The sequence below is a fragment of the Orcinus orca genome, chromosome 14 (assembly GCF_937001465.1).
Source record: "Orcinus orca chromosome 14, mOrcOrc1.1, whole genome shotgun sequence".
NCBI classification, from domain to species: domain Eukaryota; kingdom Metazoa; phylum Chordata; class Mammalia; order Artiodactyla; family Delphinidae; genus Orcinus; species Orcinus orca.
The window spans coordinates 81506963-81523840 of NC_064572.1; the positions used below are offsets into that span (position 1 = coordinate 81506963).

Genomic DNA, 16878 nt, shown 5'->3' on the forward strand with positions numbered 1-16878 from the left:
AGTTCTGTCACGAGGTCTCTGAATGGAGGTCATGGCCTAGGAATGCAGGTGGCCCAGGGATTGGTTCCTGAGTCCTGCACGGTAGCCCCTGCAGGGAACTGGGATGCACTGTCTGGGCAGCAGGTCTGCCGTGCGCAGGGCAGTGGCCCCTGTGTGGCCTGCCGGCCACAGCCTTGTCACCACCTACAGACAAGCCTGACAGATCTCACACGGGTTTTGGACTTTGAACTAGACGCCTCAGTGTTGCTGCCTCAGTGGGCCCATAAATGCTGTGTGGCTGATGACTGGTTTGGGTCCACTCGGTCATCTAGACACAGAGCTAATCAGCTTAACACAGGAAATAAGGGATGCTGGGCTGCCTGGACCCCTCAGGAGGAGCCTCTTTGGGGGGTGAGGATGGCAGAGGTCCCACCCCACGTGGCAGGGCTCAGGCATGGACTGAGCGTGTCACCTGCTCAGCGCCGTCCCCCTTTGCCCCTGTGGTGCCCCTTCTGTGCAAGGTGTCTGATCTGCCTTCTCTCTCTCCCAGGTGCCAGGCCCCAGTCCACGCTCCTGCCAGGTGAGTCCTGTGCCTCTTGACTCCGGGCTGTCCCCTCCCTCCCCACTTACCTCCACAGACTCCAGCCAGGAGCCCCAGGCGGGGCGAGTGGACGTTTGCCCCCTCTCAGTACCTGCCCTGGTCACTCTAGAGCGAGCAGACGCTTCCAGAGGAGCCATAGCACAAGGGTCCTCGGGTCTGACTCAGCGATTTAAGGCCATTGTGGCTACACAGTGTCTCCCCAGAGCTTTGGGTGACAGGGAGGCCTGTTCTGGGGTCATTTCTGCCTGAAAGCATTGTCTAGACCGAGAGTTATGTGTGCAGGGAGAACGGGGGCTGTTTCGGGTCCCACCCCCGCCCCCCCGCGGAGTCCAAAAGGGATACTTTCCCCCGAGAGCACTCAGTCAGGAGAGCGTGCTAATTGCTCCTGTGGAGCGGGGCGCCTCATCGCCATGCCTTGGACATTGGAGGGCATGGTCCGGCTCACGGCCGGCTCTCAGAAAAGACCTATTCCTCCCCCAGGCAGTGGAGAGTCTCAGACCCCACATTCCCTGATGTGAGTGACAGGTCACTAGAGCAACCCTGACTGTAGACACCTTCTCTCTAATCCTGCTGTGCTTTCCCTTCAGGCTGGTGGACGCCCACAGCTCCTACCGAAGGTAAGCCTCACTTGGATCCTGCAAAACACTCCACTCATGAGGCCTGGGTGCAATACCTGACTCTTGGTTTGAGCCTCTGAGCTCAGCACCTCATCTAATGTGGAGGGTTCCTTTCGCGTGCCAGAGTTGTGGAGAACCTTCACCTCCCAGTTGTGGCATACATTACTCAGAATGCTTTGGTTGCCAAGTGGCAGGATCCCAACTCACACTGTCTTGAGTTGGGGGTGGGACTGGGGGCCGCAATGGCTTCCATAGGTCAGTGGTAGGACGGTCTTGAGGTAGAGCTGGATCCAGAAGTTCCAGTACAGCTTTTCCCCTGCACTTTTCTTACCCCTATTGTCTCATGTTTACGGACTTCCCTGTCAGCTTTCTTCCTGCCAAGGGACAGTTGTCAGCCTCAGGTGTACATCCCGGGAGGGGAGATAGTCTTTTTTTTCTAGCTCTTCAGCTGACAAGCCCTGGAAAGACTCTGAACAGCCTGCTACCTATAGATGCCTTCTTTGTAATGAAGTCCATGGGCTCTGATGATTTTCAGTGGGTGCACGGCTTGGTCAAGAGTCAGCACAATTTGGGGGTTAAAAAATGACATGAGTGAGTGCTCAGCAGAAAAGTAGTCTTCAGAATAACCTTGGGCCTGATGGAGTGGGTTCCCATGTGGGAGTGAACATCCGAAGGTGGTTCCTTGGAGGGGTCTGGGAAGCTGTCTCTGCTGGGCTCCTGCTACAGGGGCTCAAGTTCATCCCAGTGGTCCCTGGGGATTCAGGCTGTGGGCTTCCCCTCTTCCCACCTCCTTCCCAAGGCTGGGATCAGCCACTGAATTGCTGGGCCTTGTGGGGAACCCATCAGAGAACATGCGTTCCTCTGTCCACTGCCAAGGGTTCTATCAAACAGCCCCGTGGGGATAAATGATGATGACCGGGCTCAGTCAGGTCCTCCGGAAGGAAAACATTACCGTAAACTCAGAAGTCTTTCCCTGGAAGGATTCTGAATCGCGTTTGGTCCTCAGGACCTGTTCCTCCGGAAGACACAGGAGAGTGCATTTTCCCGTGTCCTTCCAGGAACTGAATCAGGCTTGGCCCTGAGGCTGGTGAATGGAGGTGACAGGTGTGAAGGCCGGGTCGAGGTCCTGTACCGAGGCTCCTGGGGCACAGTGTGTGATGACAGCTGGGACACCAACGACGCCAACGTGGTCTGCAGGCAGCTGGGCTGTGGCTGGGCCACGTCGGCCCCTGGAAGTGCCCGGTACGGTCAGGGCTCAGGGCCGATCGTCCTGGACGACGTGGGCTGCTCAGGGCATGAGAGCTACCTGTGGAGCTGCCCTCACAATGGCTGGAACACACACAACTGTGGACACAGCGAGGACGCCGGTGTCGTCTGCTCAGGTTGGTCTCACATAAGCTGGGTGTCCCTCTCTGGGGGTGTGGTTTCCTTCTGACACTCTGATCCCCTCTCAAAGCATTTTCTACACTTCTCGCTTCCTTACATCACCTTGTCTCTCTGCTAAGAATTAGTATGAGCTCTTTGACCAGATGCCAGGCATGTAGATGGTGATTTGGAACAAAGACCCGAACTGAAAGTGACTTGAAGCCCTTTTTCTCCAGCCACAGTGCAAGGCAGAGGCAAGAGAGGCTAGTTCTGTCACGAGGTCTCTGAATGGAGGTCATGGCCTAGGAATGCAGGTGGCCCAGGGATTGGTTCCTGAGTCCTGCACGGTAGCCCCTGCAGGGAACTGGGATGCACTGTCTGGGCAGCAGGTCTGCCGTGCGCAGGGCAGTGGCCCCTGTGTGGCCTGCCGGCCACAGCCTTGTCACCACCTACAGACAAGCCTGACAGATCTCACACGGGTTTTGGACTTTGAACTAGACGCCTCAGTGTTGCTGCCTCAGTGGGCCCATAAATGCTGTGTGGCTGATGACTGGTTTGGGTCCACTCGGTCATCTAGACACAGAGCTAATCAGCTTAACACAGGAAATAAGGGATGCTGGGCTGCCTGGACCCCTCAGGAGGAGCCTCTTTGGGGGGTGAGGATGGCAGAGGTCCCACCCCACGTGGCAGGGCTCAGGTATGGACTGAGGGTGTCACCTGCTCAGCGCCGTCCCCCTTTGCCCCTGTGGTGCCCCTTCTGTGCAAGGTGTCTGATCTGCCTTCTCTCTCTCCCAGGTGCCAGGCCCCAGTCCACGCTCCTGCCAGGTGAGTCCTGTGCCTCTTGACTCCGGGCTGTCCCCTCCCTCCCCACTTACCTCCACAGACTCCAGCCAGGAGCCCCAGGCGGGGCGAGTGGACGTTTGCCCCCTCTCAGTACCTGCCCTGGTCACTCTAGAGCGAGCAGACGCTTCCAGAGGAGCCATAGCACAAGGGTCCTCGGGTCTGACTCAGCGATTTAAGGCCATTGTGGCTACACAGTGTCTCCCCAGAGCTTTGGGTGACAGGGAGGCCTGTTCTGGGGTCATTTCTGCCTGAAAGCATTGTCTAGACCGAGAGTTATGTGTGCAGGGAGAACGGGGGCTGTTTCGGGTCCCACCCCCGCCCCCCCGCGGAGTCCAAAAGGGATACTTTCCCCCGAGAGCACTCAGTCAGGAGAGCGTGCTAATTGCTCCTGTGGAGCGGGGCGCCTCATCGCCATGCCTTGGACATTGGAGGGCATGGTCCGGCTCACGGCCGGCTCTCAGAAAAGACCTATTCCTCCCCCAGGCAGTGGAGAGTCTCAGACCCCACATTCCCTGATGTGAGTGACAGGTCACTAGAGCAACCCTGACTGTAGACACCTTCTCTCTAATCCTGCTGTGCTTTCCCTTCAGGCTGGTGGACGCCCACAGCTCCTACCGAAGGTAAGCCTCACTTGGATCCTGCAAAACACTCCACTCATGAGGCCTGGGTGCAATACCTGACTCTTGGTTTGAGCCTCTGAGCTCAGCACCTCATCTAATGTGGAGGGTTCCTTTCGCGTGCCAGAGTTGTGGAGAACCTTCACCTCCCAGTTGTGGCATACATTACTCAGAATGCTTTGGTTGCCAAGTGGCAGGATCCCAACTCACACTGTCTTGAGTTGGGGGTGGGACTGGGGGCCGCAATGGCTTCCATAGGTCAGTGGTAGGACGGTCTTGAGGTAGAGCTGGATCCAGAAGTTCCAGTACAGCTTTTCCCCTGCACTTTTCTTACCCCTATTGTCTCATGTTTACGGACTTCCCTGTCAGCTTTCTTCCTGCCAAGGGACAGTTGTCAGCCTCAGGTGTACATCCCGGGAGGGGAGATAGTCTTTTTTTTCTAGCTCTTCAGCTGACAAGCCCTGGAAAGACTCTGAACAGCCTGCTACCTATAGATGCCTTCTTTGTAATGAAGTCCATGGGCTCTGATGATTTTCAGTGGGTGCACGGCTTGGTCAAGAGTCAGCACAATTTGGGGGTTAAAAAATGACATGAGTGAGTGCTCAGCAGAAAAGTAGTCTTCAGAATAACCTTGGGCCTGATGGAGTGGGTTCCCATGTGGGAGTGAACATCCGAAGGTGGTTCCTTGGCGGGGTCTGGGAAGCTGTCTCTGCTGGGCTCCTGCTACAGGGGCTCAAGTTCATCCCAGTGGTCCCTGGGGATTCAGGCTGTGGGCTTCTCCTCTTCCCACCTCCTTCCCAAGGCTGGGATCAGCCACTGAATTGCTGGGCCTTGTGGGGAACCCATCAGAGAACATGCGTTCCTCTGTCCACTGCCAAGGGTTCTATCAAACAGCCCCGTGGGGATAAATGATGATGACCGGGCTCAGTCAGGTCCTCCGGAAGGAAAACATTACCGTGAACTCAGAAGTCTTTCCCTGGAAGGATTCTGAATCGCGTTTGGTCCTCAGGACCTGTTCCTCCGGAAGACACAGGAGAGTGCATTTTCCCGTGTCCTTCCAGGAACTGAATCAGGCTTGGCCCTGAGGCTGGTGAATGGAGGTGACAGGTGTGAAGGCCGGGTCGAGGTCCTGTACCGAGGCTCCTGGGGCACAGTGTGTGATGACAGCTGGGACACCAACGACGCCAACGTGGTCTGCAGGCAGCTGGGCTGTGGCTGGGCCACGTCGGCCCCTGGAAGTGCCCGGTACGGTCAGGGCTCAGGGCCGATCGTCCTGGACGACGTGGGCTGCTCAGGGCATGAGAGCTACCTGTGGAGCTGCCCTCACAATGGCTGGAACACACACAACTGTGGACACAGCGAGGACGCCGGTGTCGTCTGCTCAGGTTGGTCTCACATAAGCTGGGTGTCCCTCTCTGGGGGTGTGGTTTCCTTCTGACACTCTGATCCCCTCTCAAAGCATTTTCTACACTTCTCGCTTCCTTACATCACTTTGTCTCTCTGCTAAGAATTAGTATGAGCTCTTTGACCAGATGCCAGGCATGTAGATGGTGATTTGGAACAAAGACCCGAACTGAAAGTGACTTGAAGCCCTTTTTCTCCAGCCACAGTGCAAGGCAGAGGCAAGAGAGGCTAGTTCTGTCACGAGGTCTCTGAATGGAGGTCATGGCCTAGGAATGCAGGTGGCCCAGGGATTGGTTCCTGAGTCCTGCACGGTAGCCCCTGCAGGGAACTGGGATGCACTGTCTGGGCAGCAGGTCTGCCGTGCGCAGGGCAGTGGCCCCTGTGTGGCCTGCCGGCCACAGCCTTGTCACCACCTACAGACAAGCCTGACAGATCTCACACGGGTTTTGGACTTTGAACTAGACGCCTCAGTGTTGCTGCCTCAGTGGGCCCATAAATGCTGTGTGGCTGATGACTGGTTTGGGTCCACTCGGTCATCTAGACACAGAGCTAATCAGCTTAACACAGGAAATAAGGGATGCTGGGCTGCCTGGACCCCTCAGGAGGAGCCTCTTTGGGGGGTGAGGATGGCAGAGGTCCCACCCCACATGGCAGGGCTCAGGCATGGACTGAGCGTGTCACCTGCTCAGCGCCGTCCCCCTTTGCCCCTGTGGTGCCCCTTCTGTGCAAGGTGTCTGATCTGCCTTCTCTCTCTCCCAGGTGCCAGGCCCCAGTCCACGCTCCTGCCAGGTGAGTCCTGTGCCTCTTGACTCCGGGCTGTCCCCTCCCTCCCCACTTACCTCCACAGACTCCAGCCAGGAGCCCCAGGCGGGGCGAGTGGACGTTTGCCCCCTCTCAGTACCTGCCCTGGTCACTCTAGAGCGAGCAGACGCTTCCAGAGGAGCCATAGCACAAGGGTCCTCGGGTCTGACTCAGCGATTTAAGGACATTGTGGCTACACAGTGTCTCCCCAGAGCTTTGGGTGACAGGGAGGCCTGTTCTGGGGTCATTTCTGCCTGAAAGCATTGTCTAGACCGAGAGTTATGTGTGCAGGGAGAACGGGGGCTGTTTCGGGTCCCACCCCCGCCCCCCCGCGGAGTCCAAAAGGGATACTTTCCCCCGAGAGCACTCAGTCAGGAGAGCGTGCTAATTGCTCCTGTGGAGCGGGGCGCCTCATCGCCATGCCTTGGACATTGGAGGGCATGGTCCGGCTCACGGCCGGCTCTCAGAAAAGACCTATTCCTCCCCCAGGCAGTGGAGAGTCTCAGACCCCACATTCCCTGATGTGAGTGACAGGTCACTAGAGCAACCCTGACTGTAGACACCTTCTCTCTAATCCTGCTGTGCTTTCCCTTCAGGCTGGGGGACGCCCACAGCTCCTACCGAAGGTAAGCCTCACTTGGATCCTGCAAAACACTCCACTCATGAGGCCTGGGTGCAATTCCTGACTCTTGGTTTGAGCCTCTGAGCTCAGCACCTCATCTAATGTGGAGGGTTCCTTTCGCGGCCCGAGTTGTGGAGAACCTTCACCTCCCAGTTGTGGCATACATTACTCAGAATGCTTTGGTTGCCAAGTGGCAGGATCCCAACTCACACTGTCTTGAGTTGGGGGTGGGACTGGGGGCCGCAATGGCTTCCATAGGTCAGTGGTAGGACGGTCTTGAGGTAGAGCTGGATCCAGAAGTTCCAGTACAGCTTTTCCCCTGCACTTTTCTTACCCCTATTTTCTCATGTTTACGGACTTCACTGTCAGCTTTCTTCCTGCCAAGGGACAGTTGTCAGCCTCAGGTGTACATCCCGGGAGGGGAGATAGTCTTTTTTTTCTAGCTCTTCAGCTGACAAGCCCTGGAAAGACTCTGAACAGCCTGCTACCAATAGATGCCTTCTTCGTAATGAAGTCCATGGGCTCTGATGATTTTCAGTGGATGCACGGCTTGGTCAAGAGTCAGCACAATTTTGGGGTTAAAAAATGACATGAGTGAGTGCTCAGCAGAAAAGTAGTCTTCAGAATAACCTTGGGCCTGATGGAGTGGGTTCCCATGTGGGAGTGAACATCCGAAGGTGGTTCCTTGGCGGGGTCTGGGAAGCTGTCTCTGCTGGGCTCCTGCTACAGGGGCTCAAGTTCATCCCAGTGGTCCCTGCGGATTCAGGCTGTGGGCTCCCCCTCTTCCCACCTCCTTCCCAAGGCTGGGATCAGCCACTGAATTGCTGGGCCTTGTGGGGAACCCATCAGAGAACATGCGTTCCTCTGTCCACTGCCAAGGGTTCTATCAAACAGCCCCGTGGGGATAAATGATGATGACCGGGCTCAGTCAGGTCCTCCGGAAGGAAAACATTACCGTGAACTCAGAAGTCTTTCCCTGGAAGGATTCTGAATCGCGTTTGGTCCTCAGGACCTGTTCCTCCGGAAGACACAGGAGAGTGCATTTTCCCGTGTCCTTCCAGGAACTGAATCAGGATTGGCCCTGAGGCTGGTGAATGGAGGTGACAGGTGTGAAGGCCGGGTCGAGGTCCTGTACCGAGGCTCCTGGGGCACCGTGTGTGATGACAGCTGGGACACCAACGACGCCAACGTGGTCTGCAGGCAGCTGGGCTGTGGCTGGGCCACGTCGGCCCCTGGAAGTGCCCGGTATGGTCAGGGCTCAGGGCCGATCGTCCTGGATAACGTGGGCTGCTCGGGGCATGAGAGCTACCTGTGGAGCTGCCCTCACAATGGCTGGAACACACACAACTGTGGACACAGCGAGGACGCCGGTGTCGTCTGCTCAGGTTGGTCTCACATAAGCTGGGTGTCCCTCTCTGGGAGTGTGGTTTCCTTCTGACACTCTGATCCCCTCTCAAAGCATTTTCTACACTTCTCGCTTCCTTACATCACCTTGTCTCTCTGCTAAGAATTAGTATGAGCTCTTTGACCAGATGCCAGGCATGTAGATGGTGATTTGGAACAAAGACCCGAACTGAAAGTGACTTGAAGCCCTTTTTCTCCAGCCACAGTGCAAGCCAGAGGCAAGAGAGGCTAGTTCTGTCACGAGGTCTCTGAATGGAGGTCATGGCCTAGGAATGCAGGTGGCCCAGGGATTGGTTCCTGAGTCCTGCACGGTAGCCCCTGCAGGGAACTGGGATGCACTGTCTGGGCAGCAGGTCTGCCGTGCGCAGGGCAGTGGCCCCTGTGTGGCCTGCCGGCCACAGCCTTGTCACCACCTACAGACAAGCCTGACAGATCTCACACGGGTTTTGGACTTTGAACTAGACGCCTCAGTGTTGCTGCCTCAGTGGGCCCATAAATGCTGTGTGGCTGATGACTGGTTTGGGTCCACTCGGTCATCTAGACACAGAGCTAATCAGCTTAACACAGGAAATAAGGGATGCTGGGCTGCCTGGACCTCTCAGGAGGAGCCTCTTTGGGGGGTGAGGATGTCAGAGGTCCCACCCCACGTGGCAGGGCTCAGGCATGGACTGAGCGTGTCACCTGCTCAGCGCCGTCCCCCTTTGCCCCTGTGGTGCCCCTTCTGTGCAAGGTGTCTGATCTGCCTTCTCTCTCTCCCAGCTGCCAGGCCCCAGTCCACGCTCCTGCCAGGTGAGTCCTGTGCCTCTTGACTCCGGGCTGTCCCCTCCCTCCCCACTTACCTCCACAGACTCCAGCCAGGAGCCCCAGGCGGGGCGAGTGGACGTTTGCCCCCTCTCAGTACCTGCCCTGGTCACTCTAGAGCGAGCAGACGCTTCCAGAGGAGCCATAGCACAAGGGTCCTCGGGTCTGACTCAGTGATTTAAGGGCATTGTGGCTACACAGTGTCTCCCCAGAGCTTTGGGTGACAGGGAGGCCTGTTCTGGGGTCATTTCTGCCTGAAAGCATTGTCTAGACCGAGAGTTATGTGTGCAGGGAGAACTGGGCTGTTTCAGGTCCCACCCCGCCCCGCGGAGTCCAAAAGGGATACTTTCCCCCGAGAGCACTCAGTCAGGAGAGCGTGCTAATTGCTCCTGTGGAGCGGGGCGCCTCATCGCCATGCCTTGGACATTGGAGGGCATGGTCCGGCTCACGGCCAGCTCTCAGAAAAGACCTATTCCTCCCCCAGGCAGTGGAGAGTCTCAGACCCCACATTCCCTGATGTGAGTGACAGGTCACTAGAGCAACCCTGACTGTAGACACCTTCTCTCTAATCCTGCTGTGCTTTCCCTTCAGGCTGGTGGACGCCCACAGCTCCTACCGAAGGTAAGCCTCACTTGGATCCTGCAAAACACTCCACTCATGAGGCCTGGGTGCAATACCTGACTCTTGGTTTGAGCCTCTGAGCTCAGCACCTCATCTAATGTGGAGGGTTCCTTTCGCATGCCAGAGTTGTGGAGAACCTTCACCTCCCAGTTGTGGCATACATTACTCAGAATGCTTTGGTTGCCAAGCGGCAGGATCCCAACTCACACTGTCTTGAGTTGGGGGTGGGACTGGGGGCCGCAATGGCTTCCATAGGTCAGTGGTAGGACGGTCTTGAGGTAGAGCTGGATCCAGAAGTTCCAGTACAGCTTTTCCCCTGCACTTTTCTTACCCCTATTGTCTCATGTTTATGGACTTCACTGTCAGCTTTCTTCCTGCTAAGGGGCAGTTGTCAGCCACAGGTCTCGATCCCAGTATGGGAGAGAGTCTGTTTATTTTCCAGCTCTTCAGCTGACAAGCCCTGGAAAGACTCTGAACACCCTGCTACCAATAGATGCCTTCTCCGTAATGATGTCCAAGTGCTCTGATGATTTTAAGTGGGTGCACGGCTTGTTCAAGAGTCAGCATAAGTTTGGGGTTAAAAAATGACATGAGTGAGTGCTCAGCAGAAAAGTAGTGTCTAGAATAACCTTGGGCCTGATGCAGTGGGTTCCCACGTGGGAGTGAACATCTGAAGGTGGCTCCTTGACGGGTCTGGGAAGCTGTCTCTGCTGTGCTCCTGCTGCAGGGGCTCAAGTTCATTCCAGTGGTCCCTGCGGATTCAGGCTGTGGGCTTCCCCTCTTCCCACCTCCTTCCCAAGGCTGGGATCAGCCACTGAATTGCTGAGCCTTGTGGGGAACCCATCAGAAAATGTGCGTTCCCCTGTCCACAGCCAAGGGTTCTATCAAACAGCCCCGTGGGGATATATGATGATGACCGGGCTCAGTCAGATCCTCCGGAAGGAAAACATTACCTTGAAGTCAGAAGTCTTTCCCTGGATGGATTCTGAATCGCGTTTGGTCCTCACGACCTGTTCCTCCGGAAGACACAGGAGAGTGCATTTTCCCGTCTCCTTCCAGGAACTGAATCAGGATTAGCCCTGAGGCTAGTGAATGGAAGCGACAGGTGTGAGGGCCGGGTCGAGATCCTGTACCAAGGCTCCTGGGGCACCGTGTGTGACGACAGCTGGGACACCAACGACGCCAACGTGGTCTGCAGGCAGCTGGGCTGTGGCTGGGCCATGTCGGCCCCAGGAAATGCCCAGTATGGTCAGGGCTCAGGGCCGATCGTCCTGGATGACGTGGGCTGCTCGGGGCATGAGAACTACCTGTGGAGCTGCCCTCACAACCCCTGGAACACACACAACTGTAGACACAGTGAGGATGCCAGTGTCGTCTGCGCAGGTTGGTCTCAAATAACCTAGGTGTCCCTCTCTGGCGGAGTCGTTTCCTTCTGACATTCTGAATCCCTTTTACAGCATTTTTACATTTCTTGCTTCCTTAAATCACCTTGTCTCTCTGCTAAGAATTAGTATGAGCTCTTTGACAAGCTGCCAGGCATGTAACTGGTGAATTGGAGCAAAAAACCAAACTGAAAGTGACTTGAAGCCCTTTTTCTCCAGCCACAGTGCAAGGCAGAGGCAAAAGAATCTAGTTCTGTCACGAGGTCTCTGAATGCAGGTCATGGCCTAGGACTGCAGGTGGTCCAGGGATTGGTTCCTGAGTCCAGGACAGTAGCCCCTGCAGGGAACTGGGATGCACTGTCTGGGCAGCAGGTCTGCCGTGCGCAGGGCAGTGGCCCCTGTGTGGCCTGCCAGCCACAGCCTTGTCACCACCTACAGACAAGCCGGACAGATCTCACACGGGTTTTGCACTTTGAACTAGACTCCTCAGTGTGGCTGCCTCAGTGGGCCCATAAATGCTGTGTGGCTGATGACTGGTTTGGGTCCACTCGGTCATCTAGACACAGAGCTAATCAGCTTAACACAGAAAATAAGGGATGCTGGGCTGCCTGGACCTGTCAGGAGAGCCTGTTTGGGGGGTGAGGATGGCAGAGGTCCCACCCCCACCCCGCGTGGCAGGGCTCAGGTATGGACTGAGGGTGTCACCTGCTCAGCGCCGTCCCCCTTTGCCCCTGTGGTGCCCCTTCTGTGCAAGGAGTCTGATCTGCCTTCTCTCTCTCCCAGCTGCCAGGCCCCAGTCCACGCTCCTGCCAGGTGAGTCCTGTGCCTCTTGACTCCGGGCTGTCCCCTCCCTCCCCACTTACCTCCACAGACTCCAGCCAGGAGCCCCAGGCGGGGCGAGTGGACGATTGCCCCCTCTCAGTACCTGCCCTGGTCACTCTAGAGCGAGCAGACGCTTCCAGTGGAGCCATAGCACAAGGGTCCTCGGGTCTGACTCAGCGATTTAAGGACATTGTGTCTACACAGTGTCTCCCCAGAGCTTTGGGTGACAGGGAGGCCTGTTCTGGGGTCATTTCTGCCTGAAAGCATTGTCTAGACCGAGAGTTATGTGTGCAGGGAGAACGGGGGCTGTTTCGGGTCCCACCCCCGCCCCCCCGCGGAGTCCAAAAGGGATACTATCCCCAGAGAGCACTCAGTCAGGAGAGCGTGCTAATTGCTCCTGTGGAGCGGGGCGCCTCATCGCCATGCCTTGGACATTGGAGGGCATGGTCCGGCTCACGGCCGGCTCTCAGAAAAGACCTATTCCTCCCCCAGGCAGTGGAGAGTCTCAGACCCCACGTTCCCTGATGTGAGTGACAGGTCACTAGAGCAACCCTGACTGTAGACACCTTCTCTCTAATCCTGCTGTGCTTTCCCTTCAGGCTGGTGGACGCCCACAGCTCCTGCCCATGGTAAGCATGACTTGGATCCTGCAGACACTCCACTCATGAGGCCTCGGTGCAATTCCTGACTCTTGGTTTGAGCCTCTGAGCTCACCGCCTCATCTAATGTGGAGGGTTCCTTTCGCGTGCCATAGTTGTGGAGAACCTTCACCTCCCAGTTGTGGCATACATTACTCAGAATGCTTTGGTTGCCAAGTGACCGGATCCCAGCTCACACTGTCTTGAGTTGGGGGTGGGAGTGGGGGCCGCAATGACTTCCATAGGTCAGTGGTGGGATGGTCTTCAGGTAGAGCTGGATCCAGAAGTTCCAGTACAGCTTTTCCCCTGCACTTTTATTACCCCTATTTTCTCATGTTTATGGACTTCACTGTCGGCTTGCTTCCTGCCAGGGACAGGTGTTAGCCACAGGTCTACAGCCCAGGAGGGGAGAGAGTACGTGTTTTTCTAGCTCTTGCGCTCACAAGCCCTGGAAGGACTCTGAACAGCCTGCTACCAATAGATGCCTTCTCCGTAGTGATGTGCATGTGCTTTGATGATTTTCAGCGGGTGCACGGCTTGTTCAAGAGTCAACATAAGTTTGGGGTTTAAAAATGGGGTGAGTGGGCTTCCCTGGTGGCGCAGTTGTTGAGAGCCAGCCTGCCGCTACTGGGGACGCGGGTTCCTGCCCCGGTCCGGGAGGATCCCACATGCTGTGGAGCGGCTAGGACCGTGAGCCATGGCTTCTGAGCCTGCGCGTCCGGAGCCTGTGCCCCGCAATGGGAGAGGCCACAACAGTGAGAGGCCCGCTTAACGCAATAAAAAAAAAAAAATGACATGAGTGAGTGCTCAGCAGAAGAGTAGTGTTTAGAATAACCTTGGGCCTGATGGAGTGGGTTCCCATGTGGGAGTGAACATCTGAAGGTGGTTCCTTGGCGGGGTCTGGGAAGCTGTCTCTGCTGGGCTCCTGCTACAGGGGCTCAAGTTCATCCCAGTGGTCCCTGCGGATTCAGGCTGTGGGCTTCCCCTCTTCCCACTTCCTTCCCAAGGCTGGGATCAGCCACTGAATTGCTGGGCTTTGTGGGGAACCCATCAGAAAATGTGCGTTCCTCTTTCCACAGCCAAGGGTTCTATCAAACAGCCCCGTGGGGATAAATGATGATGACCGGGCTCAGTCAGGTCCTCCGGAAGGAAAACATTACCTTGAACTCAGAAGTCTTTCCCTGGAAGGATTCTGAATCGCGTTCGGTCCTCAGGACCTCTTCCGGAAGACACAGGAGAGTGCATTTTCCCGTGTCCTTCCAGAAACTGAATCAGGATTGGCCCTGAGGCTGGTGAATGGAGGTAACAGGTGTGAGGGCCGGGTCGAGGTCCTGTACCGAGGCTCCTGGGGCACCGTGTGTGATGACAGCTGGGACACCAACGATGCCAACGTGGTCTGCAGGCAGCTGGGCTGTGGCTGGGCCACGTCGGCCCCTGGAAGTGCCCGGTACGGTCAGGGCTCAGGGCCGATCGTCCTGGATAACGTGGGCTGCTCGGGGCATGAGAGCTACCTGTGGAGCTGCCCTCACAATGGCTGGAACACACACAACTGTGGACACAGCGAGGACGCCGGTGTCGTCTGCTCAGGTTGGTCTCACATAAGCTGGGTGTCCCTCTCTGGGAGTGTGGTTTCCTTCTGACACTCTGATCCCCTCTCAAAGCATTTTCTACACTTCTCACTTCCTTACATCACCTTGTCTCTCTGCTAAGAATTAGTATGAGCTCTTTGACCAGATGCCAGGCATGTAGATGGTGATTTGGAACAAAGACCCGAACTGAAAGTGACTTGAAGCCCTTTTTCTCCAGCCACAGTGCAAGCCAGAGGCTAGTTCTGTCACGAGGTCTCTGAATGGAGGTCATGGCCTAGGAATGCAGGTGGCCCAGGGATTGGTTCCTGAGTCCTGCACGGTAGCCCCTGCAGGGAACTGGGATGCACTGTCTGGGCAGCAGGTCTGCCGTGCGCAGGGCAGTGGCCCCTGTGTGGCCTGCCGGCCACAGCCTTGTCACCACCTACAGACAAGCCTGACAGATCACACATGGGATTTGGACTTTGAACTGGACCCGTCAGTCTTGCTGCCTCAGGGGGCCCATAAATGCTGTGTGGCTGATGACTGGTTTGGGTCCACTCGGCCATCTAGACACAGAGCTAATCACTTTGACGTTGGAAATAAGTGATGTTGGGCTTCCTGGACCCCTCTGTCTGGGTGCCTGTAGAGCAGTTCCCACAGCAGTTCGAACTCCCACAACTGTGGGCACCACGTGGCCGCCAGTTTCATCTGCTCAGCTTGGCTTCCAAGTCATTGAGCTTCAATTTTAGTGTGGTTTTCTCGAGAAAAGGGCTCTTTGTGCTGGGCTCCTCTCACCCTGAACTTCCCTGAAAGATGGGCAGTTTCCCTGAATGCATCACCCATATTCCTTGGTCCCTGAATTTCTTGGGTCTGGTGTAGTACTTTCTTAGTGGACCACCAGGGCAGAGAAGGGTGAATACAGGTTGCAACAACAAATTCCCCCAAAACCATTTCTATTGTGGAGACTGATATATGAGTTTGAGGTTTGCTATTCAGCTCTCCTGGACAACTCCCAGGCCGCTCTTCTCACGCCCTGGAGGGTAGGGGCCAGGCACTCAGCATCTCTCTCTCAGGAACCTGCTAGGCGTGTTTCAGCACATACTGGGTGCTGAGGCTGATCGTGTTTCCTCTTTCTTGCAGGCCCAGAAATCTACTCCACTACCACAGGTGAGTCACTGCAGCCCAACCCAAGACTCCTCTCTGGAATTCTACCCTCTCGGGTTTCCAGAAATAGAAGGAGAAGAGCAGCCTCCTCCTATGGAGTGCTTTCCCTCTGAGGACTCTGGAATCTGTTTTAGTGATAAGCTGAGTCCCCCAAACTATGGCTGTTACTCATCTCTGGCTGGAGGGCCCCTCTGGTCTCCTGCCACCGCTTGCTGCCAGCGCTCCTTCAGAGACGCTGTGGGGGAAGAGGTTTGGTTTTCTGGTTGTTTCCAATGAAAATAACTCGTAGTCATTCCATAGAGAACTGTGACCATGCTAGAAACATGGCCGAGGAACACTCCTACAAACGTTTGTCTGTTAAAGAATGCTTCACATTGAGAGCAATCCCTCAAATGATTTTTATGATACAGAGAAAATATCTGGTGCTAAATATGTTGGGAAGTGCTATATACTCCGACCCTTTTTGGCCAGTCACAGTGTTAAATTGGAATGGTCAAGGCTCTGAGAAGTCCTGCAGTAAGGAAAAGGATTTATTTTCTCCATCAAACTGATGACCATGGAATTAAAGAATGATGCAGCAATATCCTAAAATCACTTCATTTTCTTTCTAGAAACTGCAACCACTCAGAGTAACTATCATATTTCTCCACCTGACCGAGAGGGCACGGGTTCCTTCTCCCCAGCCTTGCCTGCTGGTCCCCGAGCTGCAGTCACGGTGCTCGCTCTGCAAAGCGTTTGCCTCTCCTGCCTTTCCTGGCACGTGGCAACGCCTGCAGCTGATGTCCCAGCCCCAGGAGGGCTGGGCCTCTCTTTAGGCTCCTCTTTGCCCTTTAGTAGCCTGGCCAGCCTAAGATTCGGATCTCTGGTCAGTCCCTAGGCGAGGCTGCCCCCCCTCCCCCGTGTAGATCCCACCCCTCCCCTTGGACACTAGACCCCAGTCAGCGCTGGCTGGCTGGAGCCCGCTTCATCTCGGAGCTCGGTGTGTGATCAGCAAGAGCTCCTGACCGGCTGCTCTCGAGCTGCTGCTGAGCTCCCCCTCTCCCCCCACCCCTGAGACCTTTCCTCTCCGTCCCCACCCTCCCCTCCTCCCCACCTGGCTTCCTGAAGCCGCAGCAGCTTCAGGCTGCCCCTCCCCTCTGATCCATTCTCTGCAGTGCAGCTAGGGGCATCTTCACAAGATGCCAAGGTCAGTCCCAGTCTCGGGGACTGATTCCTCAGGGCCTTCTGGTCACAGATCCTCACTGCTCAGGACAACCTCTAGGGCTCTGCACAGTTCTCTCCTAGTTCCCGCCATCCCTCCCGTCCCTGCTGCATGCACACTGAGGTTCCCCAAATGTGCCACGTACACCTAGGTTCCTTGGCACACACTGTTCTCTCTGCCTGGAACACCCTTTCTCCCTTTCTGCCTTGCCTCCCTGATTATCCAACCCCCTTTCCCTGCTCAGTCTGGGTCAGGAGCCAAAGCTCCAGGCTCCCACCACCTCCTGGGCTTTGCTCCATCGCAGTCCCAGCCCACGACGCTGGGATTTGCTCTTTTCCATCCTCTCCTCCAGGCTGTGTGGTCCCCGAGGGCAAGGCCTGTATCCAGCATTCACTGTGAACCCAGGGTTGGCACATTTCCAGGCACAG

The 16878-nt window shown here is 56.2% G+C and overlaps 1 protein-coding gene across 1 annotated transcript in view; it reads left to right on the forward strand.

Annotated features, from left to right (window-relative positions):
* The window catches only part of DMBT1 (deleted in malignant brain tumors 1), a 78460-nt gene that overhangs the window by 50111 nt on the left and 11471 nt on the right, over positions 1–16878 (forward strand). Inside the window, exons 31-46 of the mRNA XM_049696892.1 lie at positions 530–559; positions 1168–1197; positions 2256–2579; positions 3358–3387; positions 3996–4025; positions 5084–5407; positions 6186–6215; positions 6824–6853; positions 7911–8234; positions 9013–9042; positions 9646–9675; positions 10735–11058; positions 11841–11870; positions 12479–12508; positions 13781–14104; positions 15226–15252. Coding sequence (XP_049552849.1) covers positions 530–559; positions 1168–1197; positions 2256–2579; positions 3358–3387; positions 3996–4025; positions 5084–5407; positions 6186–6215; positions 6824–6853; positions 7911–8234; positions 9013–9042; positions 9646–9675; positions 10735–11058; positions 11841–11870; positions 12479–12508; positions 13781–14104; positions 15226–15252 — 1947 coding nt within the window. The remainder of the gene's footprint in view (positions 1–529; positions 560–1167; positions 1198–2255; positions 2580–3357; positions 3388–3995; positions 4026–5083; positions 5408–6185; positions 6216–6823; positions 6854–7910; positions 8235–9012; positions 9043–9645; positions 9676–10734; positions 11059–11840; positions 11871–12478; positions 12509–13780; positions 14105–15225; positions 15253–16878) is intronic.